The following is a 17,745-nucleotide window of genomic DNA, read 5'->3' as shown; positions in this document are numbered from 1 at the left end:
GGTGGGGTAACAGAACACAGAGGTAGGCAGAAGATGGTGGGAGGCATCCTGTGGGTCCATGGCTTCCAGATTCTATGAAGTTTAGCAGACAGCAGTGGCTGTGAGGCTGAGAACTGCACAGACACAGAGGTTTCACAGTGCTGGAAGACATTCAAATACCAGTTCATCCAGGGTGGAGAGACTTTGCTGAGCACCTCTGTTATTTTGTTTTGACCCCAAAAATGCCAAGCATTAAGTCTAAAGAGTACCCTCTATTCTAAGGGCCGGGTGTCTGGACCAAGGATAAAGCCATACTAACAAAGCATAAAACCAAACCTGGCAGGGTCAAACTAACTTAACGACCAGTCACTTACAGTAATTTAAGTAACTACAGTAACCTAACTACTTGTCAAAACAAAATGAAAACTTCTTTAAAGAAAGATAACAAGATTGAGAATCCCTACAATATAACACCCACATGTCTGGCATACAATCAAAATTATTTAACATGCAAAAATGCAGGAAAATCTGACTCATAATGTACAGAAAAAGCAATCAATAAAAACAGACCCCAAGATGACTCAGATATTTAAATGAGCAGGCACGGTCTTTATTACAAATACCTTCTAGGATTTAGAGGAAAAGATAGGCCTAATGAATGAAAACATGGTGAATCTCAGCAGAAAAACACAAACTATAAAAAAAAAAACCAGGCCGGGTGCAGTGGCTCATGCCTGTAATCCCAGAACTTTGGGAGGCTGAGGCGGGTGGATCACAAGGTCAGGAGATCGAGACCATCCTGGCTAACACGGTGAAACTCCATCTCTTCTAAAAAAAAAATACAAAAAAATTAGCTGGGCGTGGTGGCAGTCGCCTGTAGTCCCAGCTACTCGGGAAGCTGAGGCAGGAGAATGGCATGAACCCAGGAGGTGGAGCTTGTAGTGAGCTGAGATCACTCCACTGCACTCCAGCCTGGGCGACACAGCAAAACTCTGCCTCAAAAGAAAAGAAAAGAGAAAAAAAAAACCAGCCAGGCACAGTGGCTCACACCTGTAATCCCAGCACTTTGGGAGGCCTAGGAGGGCAGATTGCTTGAGCTCAGGAGTTCAAGACCAGCCTGGGTAACATGATGAAACCCCGTCTCTACAAAAAAAAAAAAAAAAATCAATTGGACATGGTGGTGCATGCCCATAGTCCCAGCTACTCAGGAGGCTGAGGTGGGAGAACAGCTTGAGCCTGGGAGACAGAGGTTGCAGTGCGCTATGATTGCCACTGCACTCCAGCCTGAGTGACAGAGATCTTGTCTCCAAAAAACAAACAAACAAAAAAAGAAGCAAAAACTGAGAGAGTATTTATAGTTATATTTTCATTCTAAATATTGTTCCTTTTCTAAATATTCTACCTTTTCTTTTTCTTCATTAGTCTTACCAGAAGTGTGCCTAGATCAATAATATTTTTCAAAGTTAGCTTTTGATTTTATTGATTACTTCCATTCTTAATTTGTTTTTATTTTTATTATTCTCTTCTGTGTACTGTGGGATTACTTTGGTTCTCTGGCTTCTTGAGTTACATGCTTAGTTCTCTTGTTCTTGTTCAGTCTTTCCTGTTTCCTAATACATGCTTTTTTTTTTTTTTTGAGACAGTGTCTCACTCTGTCGCCCAGGATGGAGTGCTATGGCGCGATCTCGGCTCACTGCAACCTCCGTACCCCGGGTTCAAGTGATTATCCTGCCTCAGCCTCCCGAGTAGCTATAGGCAGCTGCCACCAATCCCAGCTAATTTTTGTATTTTTAGTAAGAGACAGGGTTTCACCATCTTGGCCAGGCTGATCTTGAACTCCTGAACTTGTGATCCACCCACCTCAGCCTCCCAAATTGCTGGGATTACAGGCATGTGCCACCGTGCCCGGAGGAATAAATGCTTTTTAGACTAAAAGAAGTGATAGAATTAAAGGAAAAAAATAAACGAATATATCATTATAGCTGCTGATCTTCAGCATCACTCTCTCAGTAAAAAAGAGAGATACCGCCAGGCACAGTGGCTCACACCTGTAATCCCAGCACTTTGGGAGGCCCAAGAGGGCAGATTGCTTGAGCTCAGGAGTTCAAGACCAGCCTGGGTAACATGGTGAAACCCTATCTCTACAAACAAACAAACAAACAAAAAACCTCAGCAAAGCTATAGATGAAATAAGTACAACATAAAAAGTAAGAATATAGAAGATGTTTAAGCAAAAGCATGAAACAACTTGATTTATAGAAAACTACATGCAACAACACATACTTTTTTCAAGTACAAATGGAACATTCACTAAGACAGATTATATGCTGGGCCATAAAATTAGTCTCAGTAAATGTCAGAAGACTGAAATTCTACAGAAGATGTTCTCTGACCCCAATGAAATTAAATTAGAAACCAAGATATCTAGAGTTCCCAAATATTTGGAAATCAAACACTTTGATAATAACACATGAAAACTTATGTGATAAACTTATGTGATAGAGCTAACACAGTGTTTAGAAGGAAATACACAGCTTTAAATGCCTATGTTGGACAAGAAAGGTTTGGAATCAATCTAAATTTCTACTTTAGGAAGCTAGAAAAAAAGAACAAATTAAACCCAAAGTAGGCTGGGTGCAGTGGCTCATGCCTATAATCCCAGCACTTTGGGAGGCCAAGGCAGGAGGATCGCTTGAAGCCAGGAGTTTGAGACCATCCTGGGCAACACAGCGAGACCCCATCTCTACAAAAAAAAAAAAATTTTAAGTAAAAGAAAGAAAATAAAGAGCAGAAATCAATAAAATGGAAAACAATTGAGAAAGTTAACAAATTTTTTTTGAAAAGATTAATAAAATTGGTAAACCCTCAGCAAAACTAACTGAAAAGGTGTGTGAGAGAGAGAAGCAGAGAGAAAAAACACAAATTACCAATGTGAGGAATGGAAAAAGCGTATCACCACAGACCCTATAGACATTAAAAGGATAACAAGGGAATATTACAAACAAAAACGGGAAACTAATCGATGGTGCTAAAATGTAAGACAGTAGTTATCTCTGAGGAGGAGGAAGGCAGGAGTGAAACTGGAAGGGGGCACAAGGCTTTCTGGGGTGTGCTCATAATTTTCTATTTCTTGAGCAAGATAGTGGAACACGGAGGTATTCATTTGTGATCATTCATCAAGCTGTACATTTACAATTTGTGCCCGTTTCTGTATGCATATTACACTTTTTTAAAAAAATATTAAAATATCAGGTCACGCAAGGGAGCTCAATCCTGTAATCTTAACACTTAGGGAAGTTGATGCAGGAGTATCACCTGAGCCCAGGAGTTCAAGACCAGCTTAGACACCATAGCAAGACTCTGTCTCCATAAATTTTTTTTTTTTTAATTAGCCAGGTGTGGTAGTGCACATCTGTGGTCCCAGCTACTTGAGAGGCTGAGGTGGGAGGACTGCCTGAGCCCGGGAGGTCAAGGTTCTAGCAAGTTTGAACTCCTGGGCTCAGGCAATCACACCACTGCACTCCAGTCTGGGAGACAGAGTGAGACTGTTTCAAAAAAAAAAAAAAAAACCACCACCATACACAAGTTCCACCAACAGACGGACAAAATTTGGTGTGTGTATATATATATATATATACACACACACACACAATGGGATATTATTCAGCCTTAAAAAAAGAAGGAAATTCTAATACACGTAACAACAGATGCACCTTTAAAACATGCTAAGTGAGGCCAGGCACGGTGGCTCATGCCTGTTATCCTCGCACTTTGGGAGGCCTAGGCAGGTGGATCACCTGAAGTCAGGAGTTCAAGACCAGCCTGACCAATGTGGAGAAACCCCATCTCTACTAAAAATACAAAATTAGCCAGGCGTGGTGGCACATGCCTGTAATCCCAGCTACTTGGGAGGGTGAGGCAGAAGAATTGCTTGAACCTGGGAGGCAGAGGTTGCAGTGAGCCGAGATCGCGCCATTGCACTCCAGCTTGGGCAACAAGAGCGAAACTGTCTCAAAAACAAACAAACAAACAAAAATACTAAGTGAAATAAGCCAGACACAAAAGGGCAAATACTGTATTATTATAGTTATATGAAGTCCTAGAATGAGCAAATTCATAGAGAGAAAAAGCATAAAAGTGGTTACCAAGAGGTGGGGAAAGAGGGAAATGGGATATTATTTTTTAATGGCTACAGAGTTTCTACTTAGGATGATGAAAAAGTTCTGAAAATGGATAGTGGTGATGACTGCATCACTGTGAATATACTTAATGCCACTGAATCATACACCTAAACAGGTTAAAATGGTAACTTTTATGTATATTTTACCACAATAAAAAATAAACACAGAAGGGAGATGACAAAGGGAATATTATCGTTTGAAAAGCGTCGCAATACGATGCACGTGTTGTGCGGTCACTGTGGCTCTAAGGCCTGTCACCTTCCAAAGTCTACCTGTGGCAAATGTGGCTACCCCGCCAAGCCCAAGAGGAAGTATGACTGGTGTGCCAAGGCTAAAAGACTAAAGGCCACAGGGACGGGCCGAATGAAGCGGCGTGGATTTCCATAAAGGAACAACTAAACCCAAGAGGACAGCTGTTGCAGCATCCAGTTCATCTCAAGAATTTATTTGTTGTTTTTTTTTTTAAAGACAGGGTTTCGCTCTGTCACCCAGGCTGGAGTGCAGTGGCACAATCCCAGGTAGCTGGGATTACAGGTGTGTGTCACCACGCCTGGCTAATTTTTAAGTAGAGATGGGTTTTCACCACGTTGGCCAGGCTGGTCTCAAACTCCTGAGCTCAAGTGATCCGCCCATCTTGGCCTCCTAAAGTGCTGGGATTACAGGCATAAGCCACCGGGCCCAGCCAAGAATTTCAAAGATTAGCCACACAATAAATGTTCTAGTTTTTAAAAATACAAAAATAAATAAATAAAATAAACACATATAAGTATATACATTGGGAAAGAAACCCCAGAACCAGATAAAAAGTCCTAGGATACACAAGAAAATAAGTTAGCTATTTGAGAACTTTCTCTCATTCCTTGTAAGTGAATAAAAAGTTTAATTTCTCATTTAGTCCATTTAATATCATTCTTATCAAGATTTTTTTTTTATGGAGAGCCTATGTATTCAGCATTATGCTGGGGAAATAGAAAATGAGATGAAACCTGCATTCACAAGCTTACAGTTTACTTGAGGAGTTCCAGGCTGCAATGAACAGTGATCATATCATTGTACTCCAGCCTGGGCGACAAAGCAAGACCTTATCTCTTAAAAATTTTTTAAAAGGCCAGGCGTGGTGGCTCACGCCTGTAATCCCAGCACTTTCGGAGGCCGAGGCAGGCGGATCACAAGGTCAGGAGATCGAGACCATACTGGCTAACACAGTGAAACTTGGTCTCTACTAAAAATACAAAAATTAGCCGGGTGTGGTGGCAGGTGCCTGTAGTCTCAGCTACTTGGGAGGCTGAGGCAGGAGAATGGCGTGAACCCAGGAGGCGGATCTTGCAGTGAGCCGAGATCATGCCACTGCACTCCAGCCTGGGTGACAGAGCGAGACTCCATCTCAAAAAAAAAAAAAAAAGTTAAAAAAAAAGTTGAAAAATAAAAAACAAACCTACCTACATTTCAACACTCTCTTCCATAAAACTCACATAAAACTATTAGGAAATACTACTAGGCGGTATATGATTATGTATTCATTTGTGTTGCAGAAGAGTTACAAGGGCAGAAGTTACAGAAAATTTAATGAGGACCAGAGATGTAAAACATGGTTTCAGAAGGGAGGGGGGACTGCAAGAGAGTGTTGAAAGGTTAAGTAGGTTTTTTGTTTGTTTGTTTGTTTTTTACTTTTAAGGGATAGGGTCTTGCTTTATCACACAGGCTGGAGTACAATGATATGATCACAGTTTGCTGCAGCCTCAAACTCCTGGACTCAAGTGATCCTTCTGCCTCAGCCTCTCAAGTAGCTAGACAAGTGCATGACATTATTATGCCTAGCTAACTTTTTTATTTTTAGTACTAATAGGGTGTTGCTATGTTGCCCAGGCCGCTCTCTCAAACTCCTGGTCTCAGAGGATTGTCCTACCTTGGGTTCCCAAAGTGCTGGGATTACAGGTGTGAGCCACTGCACCTGGCCAGCAGGTAGGATCTGAACACACAGGGGAGTGACATCAGGGGCACAACCACCAAAAAGGCAGGGACGAACACAGCAAGGAGTCAGGGAACTGCAGAGGCACAGGGCAGAGAAGGCCTTCGGGAGACCTCCTCTTACTGAAGCCCATCATAAGTAGTCATTTTAATCTTTACCCCCTAGTCACAGAAAATATGCCTGACACATTCCTATGGGTTTAATTCCCAGCTAAATCATGTTAACACATCCCTCTCCCTCCTACTCAAAAAATGCATCTATTTGCAACACACTTCACACCACATCAGTGTGTTCACACTTGGAGATCTGAAGCACAAGCACGGTTATGTCCTTAACTGATACAAAATGATTTCACATTTTTTCCCACTTCTATTTTCTTTGACAACATGCTTTGTTTAAATGAAGTAAAACTCTTTTGGTCAAATCATCTTTGATCATCTTTCTTTACTTACCCCGCAACTGAAACTTCTGTTTTCTTGTATATTACAAATTTCTTAAAATGGGTAGTAAGGTTTCATGAAAAATAAGAAGGCCATACAAAATGTATTAGACTATTGGAAACAACCGAGTGCCTATTAAAAATGTACACACATGGCCAGGCGCAGTGGCTCACATGTGTGATCCCATTGCTTTGGGAGGCCAAGGCAGGAGGATCACTGGAGCCCAGGAGTTCAAGGCTGCAGTGAGCTATGACTGTGCCACTACACTCCAGCCTGGGTGACAAACCAAGACCCCGTCTCTAAAATAAAACAAAGTACATACCTCCAATTTTGCATTTTCACAGTCCATGTACCACAATCCAATCCCTAGCATTAAGTAGATGAATATAATCTTTCCAAATAATCTTTTTTTTTTTTTTTTGGAGGTGGAGTCTCGCTCTGTTGCCCAGGTTGGAGTGCAGTGGTGTGATCTTGGCCCACTGCAACCTCCACCTCCCAGGTTCAAGTGATTCTCCTGCCTCAGCCTCCTGAGTAGCTGGGATTACAGGCACATGCCACCACGCCCTGCTAATTTTTGTATTTTTAGTAGAGATGGGGTTTCACCATGTTGGTCAGGCTGGTCTCGAACTCCTGACCTCAGGTGATCTGCCTGCCTCAGCTTCCCAAAGTGCTGGGATTACAGGCATGAGCCACCACGCCTGGCCTGTCCAAATAACCTCTTTGAGAATCTGATGGCTGCGCGTGGTGGCTCACGCCTGAAATCCCAGCACTTTGGGAGTTCGAGCCAGGTGGATCACGAGGTCATGAGATCAAAACCATCCTGGCTAGCAGGGTGAAACCCCATCTCTACTAAAAATACAAAATATTAGGCTGAGGCAGGAAGGAGAATCGCTTGAACTTGGGAGGTGGAGGTTGTAATGAGTTGAGATCGTGCCACTGCACTCCAGTCTAGGCAACAGAGCAAGACTCTGTCTCAAAAAAAAAAAAAAAACAAAAACTGACAAATTTAACTTTAATGCCTATAGGATCTAATAATTGCACTTCCTCCCACCTTCTAATGTATACAGATACTTAGTATAATTTTTTTTTTTTTTTTTTTTGAGACAGGGTCTCACTCTGTCACCCAGACTGGAGTGCAGTGGCGCCATCATGGCTCACTGCAGCCTTGGCTTCTCAGGCTCAGGTGATTCTGCTACTTTAGCCTCTTGAGTAGCTGGGATTACAGGCGCGTACCACCACGCCCAGCTAATTTTTTGTACTGTTAGTAGAGATGGGGTTTCACCATGTTGCCCAGGCTGGTCTTGAATTCCTGGGCTCAAGTGATCCATTTGCTTTGGCCTCCCAAAGCGCTGGGATTACAGGCATGAGCCACCACACATGGCCTTAGTATAATTTTAAGACTAATGAGAATTACAGTGTTTTGTTTTGTTGAGACAGAGTCTCGCTCTGTCGCCCAGGCTGGAGTGCGGTGGCATGATCTTGGCTCACTGCAACCTCCGCTTCCCAGGTTCACATGATCCCTTTGCCTCAGCCTCCCATGTAGGTGGGACTATAGGTATTATTAGTAGAGATGAGGTTTCACCATGTTGGCCAGGGTGGTCTCAAACTCCTGACCTCAAGTGATCCGCCCACCTTGGCCTCCTAAAGTGCTGGGATTACAGGCATGAGCCACAGCACCCAGCCTACAGTGTTGATTTATCAAGTTTCTATTATTTTAAATAAAGTTTTGAGAACCATAAAGTAGTTTTAACTGATAGTAAATAATATTTTTTTTGAGACGGTCTTGCTCTGTTGCCCAGGCTGGAGTGCAGTGGCACAATCACAGCTTACCACTGCAGCCTCCACCTCCATTTCAATAAAAGGCAACTCTATTCTTCCAGTTATTCAGTTCAAAAACCTGAGTCACACTTGGCCCCTCTCACACACCCATATCCCACATCTATTCTGAGAGTAAATCTTGTCGGTTCTGACCCTCCACCCACTGCCACCACTTTGGTCCAAGCATCATCACTCTTATCTGGCTCCGTGCAATCAATGCCCCCATGGAATCCCTGCTCCTTGTCCTCCTTCAGATCTCAGCAGCCGGAGAGATTCTATTTAATACTAAAACATACATCAGACAGCATAGTCCCCTTGGAAAATTCTCCAAAGCCTTCCCACATCATATGAACCAAAGTCAAAATCCTTGAAATGGCCAATGAGGCCACCCTCTCCTTCAGCCATTCTCTTCCCACCCTCCATTTTACCTCCTGCATCTCCCCTTTTGCTCTCTGCTCCGGTGCAGTGGCCTCCAGGCTGCTCCTTGAAACTAGCAAGCTCTGCCTCAGGTCTCTCCATCCTGGTTCCCTCGGCCTGAAATGCTTTCACATATTTCAACAGGGCCTATTGTTCGTCTTCCTCCTTCGGGTCTTTAATCAAATGCCGCCCTCTCAGTCAGGCCTCTCTAGCCACCTTAACTAAAATCACACCTCCTACCCCATTCCCTGTCCCCTTCTCTATGTTATTCTTCTCCTCAGCACATATCACTAACATATCTGTATTTTATTTACTTAGCTTATTTATGATGTGTCTCCTCCCACTAGAATGTAAGTTCTAGGAGGGCAGGGATTGTTTTGTTTACAAATATATCATCAGTGACTAGAACACTACCTGTCATAGTCTGTGTTCAATAAAATAAATGTTTGTTGAAGAAAGAAGGAAACACTAAGGAAAAAATTGACTACTAAATGCTTTCAATTGTTGTACCAACTCTCCCAAAAGTGAATTTTCTTAGTCAAGCCACTGAAATTTGAAAGGAACATATGGTGCATGAAATATTTAATAACACAGTTTCCTTTTTTCCCTTGTAAATATGACTAGCCCTTTGACCCTGAATGATTCTGGCAAAAAGTTGCCATCTGCCCACTCTTTCAGATTCACCATCAACAACAACAACCAGTACTACTCTTGGCTTCCAGATCCATGTCTGATCTAACACCGTACATTTCTGAATTCAAGTTTTTCAATCTAACCTACATGGATATTAACCAACTCTAGCAAGATCAGCCTATGAAAGATCGCAAACAATCTCTAACACAAAATAACATGGTATTATTCCCTTAGAAAAAGAATACCCAGGGTCCAAAGAAATTGGTTTGTCTTCAGACACAACTTAAGCAAATTCTTTCATAAAAAGGGATTTGAAAAAAGTGACAGGTTGGGCTGTCATCAATTCAGTTTTTATTTTTATTTATTTATTTATTTTGAGATGGAGTCTCACTCCGTCGCCCAGGCTGGGAGTGCAGTGGCGTGATCTCAGCTCATTGCAACCTCCGCCTCCCAGGTTTAAGCAATTCTCCTGTCTCAGCCTCCCAAGTAGCTGGGACTACAGGCACCTGCCACCACGCCCAGCTAATTTTTGTATTTTTAGTAGAGACGGGGTTTCACCTTGTTGGTCAAGCTGGTCTCAAACTCCTGACCTAAGGTGATCCACACGTGTCAGCCTCCCAAAGTGCTGGGATTACAGGCATGAGCTACCGTGCCTGGCCTCAGTTTTTAAATCTTCGTATTTTTTGTATTACAAGATAACCCAAGTTTGTTGTAAAAAGACACTTGGAACATCACACAAACCAAAAGAGAAAGTTTTCTCCTATTCCACCTAAAGCTCAAGTCCCTGAAGATAAAAATTTCGGTCTAAAATCCTTCCATACTTTTTTCCCTGGACATACACAAATAAACAGATATTTTTGTTTTACAAAAATGGGGCCATACCATAATGATTTTCAAATTGCTTTTTTTCTACTCACCACAACACAGACATCATTCAGTGTTAGTACTTCAGCAACAAACATCCCTATGTGCCTTCTTGATAGACTTTCCATAGCAACAGTTCTCAAACTTTGTTTTGAGATGGGGTCTTGCTCTGTTACCCAGGCTGGAGTGCAGTGGCGTGATCCTGGCTCACTGCAGCATTGGCCTCCTGAGCTCAAGTGACCCTCCCACCTCAACCACTCAGGTAGCTGGGAACACAGGTGTGATAACACGCCTGGCTAATTTTTTTTGTTCTTGTTGTAGAGACAGGGTCTTCTTATGTTGCCCAGGCTGATCTTGAACTCCTGGGCTCAAGCAATCCACCTGCCTTCGGCCTCCCAAAGTGTGAAATTACAGGCATAAGCCACAGTGCCTGGCCTCAAAACTTTTTAATCTCAGGCCCTTGTCACATTCTTGAAAAATAACTGGAGGCCCCTAAGAGGCTTAGTTTGTGTAGGTTATCTCATCAATAGTTACCATATTAGAAATGAATACTGAAATTTAAAAAAATAATTATTCATTTAAAAACAAATTTTTATTACTGGAAAATAACTGTTTTCTCCCCCCAAAACAGACTTTTTAGATAACCGTAGATATTGTTCTTTGATGCTACATCAAAACATGGTAAATGGTAGTTTCTTTTTTTTTGAGACAGAGTCTCGTTCTGTTATCCAGGCTGAAGTGCAGTGGCGCGATCTCAGGTCACTGCAACCTCTGCCCCCTGGGCTCAAGATATTCTCCTGCCTCAGCCTCCTGAGTAGCTGAGATTACAGGTGCATGCCACCATGCCCGTCTAATTTTTGTATTTTTAGTAGAGACAGGGTTTCACCAAGTTGGCCAGGCCAGTTTCGAACTACTGACCTCAAGTGATCCGCCTGCCTTATCCTCCCAAAGTGCTGGGATTATAGGCGTGAGCCACCACGCCCAGCCAAGAATTTCTACTTTTTTTTTTTTTTTTTTTTTGAGACAGAGTTTCACTCTTGTTGCCCAGGCTGGAGTGCAATGGTGCGATCTCGGCTCAATGCAACCGCCGCCTCCAGGGTTCAAGCAATTCTCCTGCCTCAGCCTCCTGAGTAGCTGGGATTAGAGGCATGTGCCACCACGCCCAGCTAATTTTGTATTTTTAGTAGAGACGGGATTTCTCCATGTTAGTCAGGCTGGTCCTGAACTCCCGACCTCAGGTGATCTGCCCACTTCGGCCTCCCAAAGTGCTGGGATTACAGGCGTGAGCCACTGTGCCCGGCCTAGCCAGGAATTTCTTAAAGGCTGGCTGCCTTTAAGAAACCCTACCAATGAACTGTATTCTTTTTTTTTCCCCCCAGAGACAGGGTCTCCCTCTATTGCCCAAATTGGAATGTAGTGCTGTGTTCATGGCTCACCACAGCCTCGACTCTTTGGCTCCAGTGGGAGCTTGGCTAATTTTTTAAATTTCTGTAGAGGTAAGATCTCACTAAATTGCACAGCTGGTTTCGAACTCCTGACCTCAGGTGACCCACCTGCCTTGGCTTCCCAAAGTGCTGGGATTACACGCATGAGCCACAGCACCTGGCCTCCATTTTGCACTTTGAATGGATCTTTAACCTGTGCATGATTTTATATCATGCATTGATCATTTAGAAAACAATGGTTTGGCTGGGCACGGTGGCTCACACCTGTAATCCCAGCATTTTGGGAGGCTGAGGTGGCCAGATCATTTGAAGTCAGGAGTTCAAGACCAACCTGGCTAACATGGTGAACCTCCATCTCTACTAAAAATACAAAAATTACTCACTTGTGGTGGTGCATGCCTGTAATCCCAACTACTCAGGAGGCTGAGGCACGAGAATTGCTTAAACCTGGGAGGTGGAGGTTGTAGTGAGCCAAGATCACACCACTACACTCCAGCCTAGACAACATAGCAAGACTCTGTCTCTAAAACAAACAAAACAGAAAATATTGATTTACTGATTTACGTAGATCTTCCAAATAATACATCATTATAAGATATTAAAATATGGCATCTGTAAATATTACCACCAATCTCTATATCACAGAGGCAGATAAAAATTCTCCATTAGCCAGGCGTGGTGGTGCACACCTGTAATCCCAGCTACTTGAGAGGCTGAGGCAGGAGAATCGCTTGAACCCGGGAGGCAGAGGTGGAGTGAGCCGAGATTGCACCACTGCACTCCAGCCCGGGCAACAAGAGCGAAACTCTATCCCGAAGAAGAAAAAAAAAAAATTTCTCCAAAATCCTAATTTTCACTGGAAAGCTAAAATTTCACCATTGGCAACAAATGCTACCTGTTGTTTTCTTTGAAAGATTCCTTCATACACTTTTTAGTTTGAATAACCATAGTTTGTCATAGTTTCAAGTAAAAATGGAAGTCCATGAAAAAAGTGGCTAGTTCAGTTTGCAACCCAATCACCAAAGTGCTTTTCCTGGAGATAATCATTATACTTTACTGTACAGAAGTGCTTGATGCATACCCCTCTTTTTAACCCACAGAATATTAAGAAAACACACACAAGGGTCAAAATGTAATAAAATTAATAATTTTTGCTGCTTCATCAAGGTATTTTCCAGTGAAAACTAGCCAGGCGCGGTGGCTCACTCCTGTAATCCCAGCACTTTGGGAGGCCAATGTGGGTGGATCACCTGAGGTCAAGAGTTCAGGACCAGCCTGGCCAACACGGCGAAAAACACCATCTCTACTAAAAAATACAAAAATTAGCCGGGCATCAGTGATGCGTGCCTGTAGTCCCAGCTACTTGGGAGGCTGAGGCAGGAGAATCACTTGAACCCAGGAGGCAGAGGTTACAGTGAGCCGAGATCACGACACTGCACCCCAGCCTGGGTGACACAGAGAGACTCTGACTCAAAAAAAAGAAAAAAAAAAAGACATTTTTCAGTGAAAAGTGGATATATGTGTGTGTGTGTGTATATATATATATATTTTTTAACTGTGAGTGCACGTCATGAAGAATGCAATGACTACAAGTATAGCTAGGTGCCACAACCCTGATTCATGCTAAGACACCTGCTTTACTTTTACTTTTGTACCATTACTGCAAATGTCAACACAGCAAAAGAGACAAGATCTTGGTACTCTATTAACATGAAAATAGTTTTAGCCTCTCAACCCCTGAAGGGGTATCAGGGACACGCAGGGAACTACACTGCTTTCTCTACTAGCTTCCCAGAATGGGATTACTGGGTCATTGGCACGTACATTTCAAATTCTGATAAGTTCTGCCAAAGCTCTCCAAAAAGTCTGTACCGATTTTCACTATGTAAGGTGCATGATCATCACTAGTTAAAATGTAAATAATTCACTTTTTAAATCCCGAATTTGGGAAACATCATAACAACACATTACCATATTTGCCTGCCTAAAAACAAAGCTAAAATAGAACTGTTTCAAGGCAAAGTAAAATCCAAGCACCCGGATTTATTTAGATGAAGTGAATATTTTCCTGTAAGAAAGTAAAACTTCAACTGTCAAATGCAAGTTCATCCAACAGAAGCCTTTGTTGATTGCAGTCACCCAATGTTGAGGTATTTCTGAATGAATTTCAAAGTATAAGCCACTGGCACACTTCATACGTTTGCTTATAGGATAGGCGGGCTCAATTGATTTTTTAATGTAAAGGACACAATCCGAAAAATGTCAGGCTGCAACAATACAAACAGTAACCCTAATTAATTGGTTATAGCCATCAGTGTAAGCCGACCCTTAGCTTTAACTTCGCACGGAATTACTGGACATGAACAACATAAAATGTACTGGCAGCACTCAAATGCCAAATATGTTCATAAAAATGTCACAGCCAACCTTTATTGGCCCAAATATCATTCTAAACAGGGAGAAGAGAGGATGAAAGCTTCATCAACGAGGAAGAGATTACTCCTTATGGAAGGTAAGACAGAAGTTGTGTATCTAAAATTCACAAGGAATGCTGCTTCCCCACTTGATTTTTCCCACATGGCTCCAAAGTGGGTATTTTCAAGTCCTACTTATGATGGAAAAGGTCAAGGATATTAGCGTCAACCAGTATCTATGATTCTTAACTTTCTCAGGAACACAAACCACTTTGAGAATATGATAAAAGCTCTCTGCAGACAAAGCAGTAAAGAATCCATGCTTGTCAGAAGAGCCCATGACTTCGGTTAGAGCAGAATCATAGAACCAGGGATCCTAAGAAACCACTGAAGTCCAGCCCCTCAGGAAACTGAAGCCCTGGAACAGTAAAATGGCTTGTCCAAGGTCAACAGTGAATTAGCAGAGGAATCAGGCAAGAAATAAGCAACTCAAATAGATTTTGAATAAAGCCGAAGTCACGAAGTAACTTTTTCTTATACAAAGAAAGTTCCACCAGAAACTAAGAGATAACTATAGTAACAAATTTATTAAGTGGAATTGGAAGGAACTGTCGCAAGTACTGTTGTTCAAAGTTCCTTGAAGGCCTAAGATGAATGCATGAGGAAAACCATGAGCAGAAATTTTGAAAAGCACTCACCATGTTCCACAAAAACATTGCAGTGTGGACCCCCATGCCTCGATGATTCCTTCCTCCCTGCTCCTTTGATAAAATGCAGGGCAGGCAAGCTTGGCCTTCTTTGGTCCCCAAGAACTTTTCCAGGCTGCTGCCCCATAAAGTAATAATAGGTACCCCTTTCCAGAAGAGGGTTCAAGATCTTCCAGAACGGTCAGCGAGCGCAGAGGGAAATGGCATATACGTGGGATTTCACATTCGCTGCATCTCCACAAGTCAGCAATTGAAGTCAATCACAGAAAGACATCTTCCATAACAAAAGGAAGCACTTTTTTTAGGTTGACACTTGGAAGCAGGAGTTCCAATTATTTTCGCAGTTATCAATTTTATGTAATTGCAATGTTACCCAAAAGTTTCTTGATTTTTTTAAACGGGCTGAATAACAATTTCTTTTCAAGAAGAAAAACCTAAACAGAAATATTCACAGGGGATGCCGAAAAGGGTCAATAATGCTAGTCATTTCAATTCTCACACATAAAGGAAACGCTGATGGTCTTTGGCTACTCCTCCAGAACTTTTCCTGTGGAAGTCACCAACCCCCTATCTTAGCTTCTTCATCTTCCAACAAATTTCCTGCCGAACTAGTGGCCGCTCTCGCTTCTCTGCTCTGCTCTCCGGAAAAGGACACGGGTCACCCAGATTTCAGCGAGTTTGCCCTCGACTCTGACGAAAAGGAATGCATTGCCAGCAACTTTTAAGTCCGCTTTTTAAAAGGCCTGTGGAACCAATCCAGACTTTTCCTTTGCATTAAAGTTTTTGGCTGAGCTGAGACTAAGGGGGCCGGAGGTGACATTGGAAGAAGTCAGGGCATTAGAGGCTCGCGGGAGCCACCTTGGGGGAAGGGGAGACCCCTTGACAGCAGGGCAGGGATTTGAATGGGAGGCTCCGTGGCCAAAGTTGGGGCCGGGATCCGGAATAAGGGGCGGCTCGGGGCTGAGGGAAGCTGCCGGGGCGCGGCACGGGCAGCTTACTCTGGGGCGACGCTCTTCCACGCCTCAGAAAACGGGGTGTCCCAAGCTGGGGGAAAAAGACCACCCCCAGTGTCCCAAAGCCGGGGCGGGGCTGTAAGGGACGAAGGACTCTCGCGGCCCAGACAGCGGAAGGCGGGCCCCGTGTAGAGGAGGCCCGGCCGCCTCAGCTGCCCCAAGCCCGGGGGTCTCTGCCCGAGACACCCCCTCCCCCGGCCTCGGACGCTGACACCACCACCGCCCTCAGGCAGTCACATCTCCCGAACTCCGCCGAGGGACCCAGCCGCCCCCCGCCGGTAGGGGCCGTGGACAGCGGAGGGGCTCCTCAGCCGCAGGACCCGGGAACCGGCTCCGGCTCCAGCGCTGCTCAGGCACAGACACCAAATCCCGCGGCCGCCATGATGGATTACGAGCCGCTCCACAACGAGGCCAGGCCCCGCCCTCGGCCCCGCCCACGGCGACGTCCGGAGCCCGCCTCGAGGGGACCCGGATGCCCCCAAAGCCGCTTTCCTGGGACACCACCGCGCCTCCAGGCTCTGGTCCCACTGCCTGCGAAAGCCCGGCCCGGCACGACCTTTTAAATGTGGCTTCTCTGAGCGCAAGGTGAGTGGTAAGGAAGCACCCGCCTCCTCTGTATTGCCATTGGCCTCCGAGAATCCGGGTCAGACCTCTTTCCTCCGTCCCATTGGCCGGTGGGGGCAGTAGGGCTGGATCTCCTAGCCAACCGTGTTCGGCGCAGTCCGCGGTGCGTGCTGGGAGTTGTGGTCCCACGGCACGCGCCCGAGTCCGCCCGCACCAAGACTCCTGGCCCGGGCCCCGACGGCTGGGGCTCGGCCCCGCCCTACTGGGACCTCGTAGACTCTTGCCGGCCTAGCGTAGGCCGGACCGCGTCTCCCCGGCGCGAGTAGTGAGACCTGGAAGAGCCAAAGCGAGGGAAAAACTGCGGATTGGATTTTCCTGGAACCGGAGTCGGATAACTTCCTTCAGTCTCTTAAGGGAGAAAATTTAGCTCGCTCCTAGAAACCAAGGTTTTTGATGCCTCTCAACCCCTTCACCCTCCAAAAAGCATAAATATTAGAACTAGCGGGCCGGGCGCGGTGGCCCAAGCCTGTAATCCCAGCACTTCGGGAGGCCGAGACGGGCGGATCACCTGAGGTCGGGAGTTCGAGACCAGCCTGACCAACGTGGAGAAACCCCGTCTCTACTAAAAATACAAAATTAGCCGGGCGTGGTGGCACATGCCTGTAATCCCAGCTACTCAGGAGGCTGAGGCAGGAGACTCGCTTGAACCCGGGAGGCAGAGGTTGCGGTGAGCCGAGATCGCACCATTGCACTCTAGCCTGGGCAACAAGAGCGAAACTCCGTCTCAAAAAAAAAAAAAAACTAGCGAAGAAATATACAGACATAGGGAAAACATCCGACATGTTGCTAGCGAATTCAACTGTTTCTTTGGGCATTAGGAGGCTTACTCATTACAGAAAAGGCATTTCTTGGGTTTGCCAGGCGCTATCAGATGTTCGCCCCAGAAGGAACCTTTAACATTATAAACATTTCACAGGTGAACACGTGTTCACATGAAAACATCCTCTATATTAGCCGAGAAAATGCCCAGATGGTTGGGTTTAGCAAGTCTACAGAACCAATGACCTAGATGTGCCAAAGCCACACCTAACAAATAATCCATGTTCTGCGACTAAAAAGCACCTTGGTCCCTATTATAGGCTCTCCACATCTCCCCAGAGCAATGCACCTGACAGGCATCCCATTTCTCCCTTTCTTTCCTTCCCTGTCTTTCTTTTTCCTTTTCCTTTCTTCTTTTTTCTTTTCTTTCTCTTTCCTTTTTTTTTTTCAGATGGAGTTTCGTTCTTGTCGCCCAGGCTGCG

General features: G+C 44.4%; 2 protein-coding genes and 1 pseudogene across 2 annotated transcripts in view; 1 reads left to right on the top strand and 2 right to left on the bottom strand.

The window, feature by feature from the left end:
- The window catches only part of ABL1 (ABL proto-oncogene 1, non-receptor tyrosine kinase), a 174,624-nt gene extending 158,150 nt beyond the window's left edge, over positions 1-16,474 (bottom strand). Inside the window, exon 1 of the mRNA XM_054500388.2 lies at positions 14,859-16,474. Within this exon, the coding sequence (XP_054356363.1) occupies positions 14,859-14,994 (136 nt within the window). The 5' untranslated portion in view covers positions 14,995-16,474. The remainder of the gene's footprint in view (positions 1-14,858) is intronic.
- Positions 4,335-4,626, top strand: LOC129044417 (large ribosomal subunit protein eL37-like; annotated as a pseudogene).
- LOC129043628 (uncharacterized) lies at positions 15,589-15,687 on the bottom strand. The gene has a single exon (XM_055019519.1). The coding sequence runs from the start codon at positions 15,685-15,687 to the stop codon at positions 15,589-15,591; it is 99 nt and encodes a 32-aa protein (XP_054875494.1).
- Positions 16,475-17,745: the final 1,271 nt, after the last annotated feature.

Source organism: Pongo pygmaeus, chromosome 13 (genome assembly GCF_028885625.2).
Source record: "Pongo pygmaeus isolate AG05252 chromosome 13, NHGRI_mPonPyg2-v2.0_pri, whole genome shotgun sequence".
In the NCBI taxonomy this organism is placed as follows: Eukaryota; Metazoa; Chordata; class Mammalia; order Primates; family Hominidae; genus Pongo; species Pongo pygmaeus.
This window is presented reverse-complemented; position numbering and strand designations above follow the sequence as displayed.

Coding starts and splice junctions, on each gene's coding strand:
- LOC129043628 (XM_055019519.1), bottom strand. CDS start 15,687: ATGTCACCTCCGGCCCCCTTAGTCTCAGCTCAGCCAAAAACTTTAATG.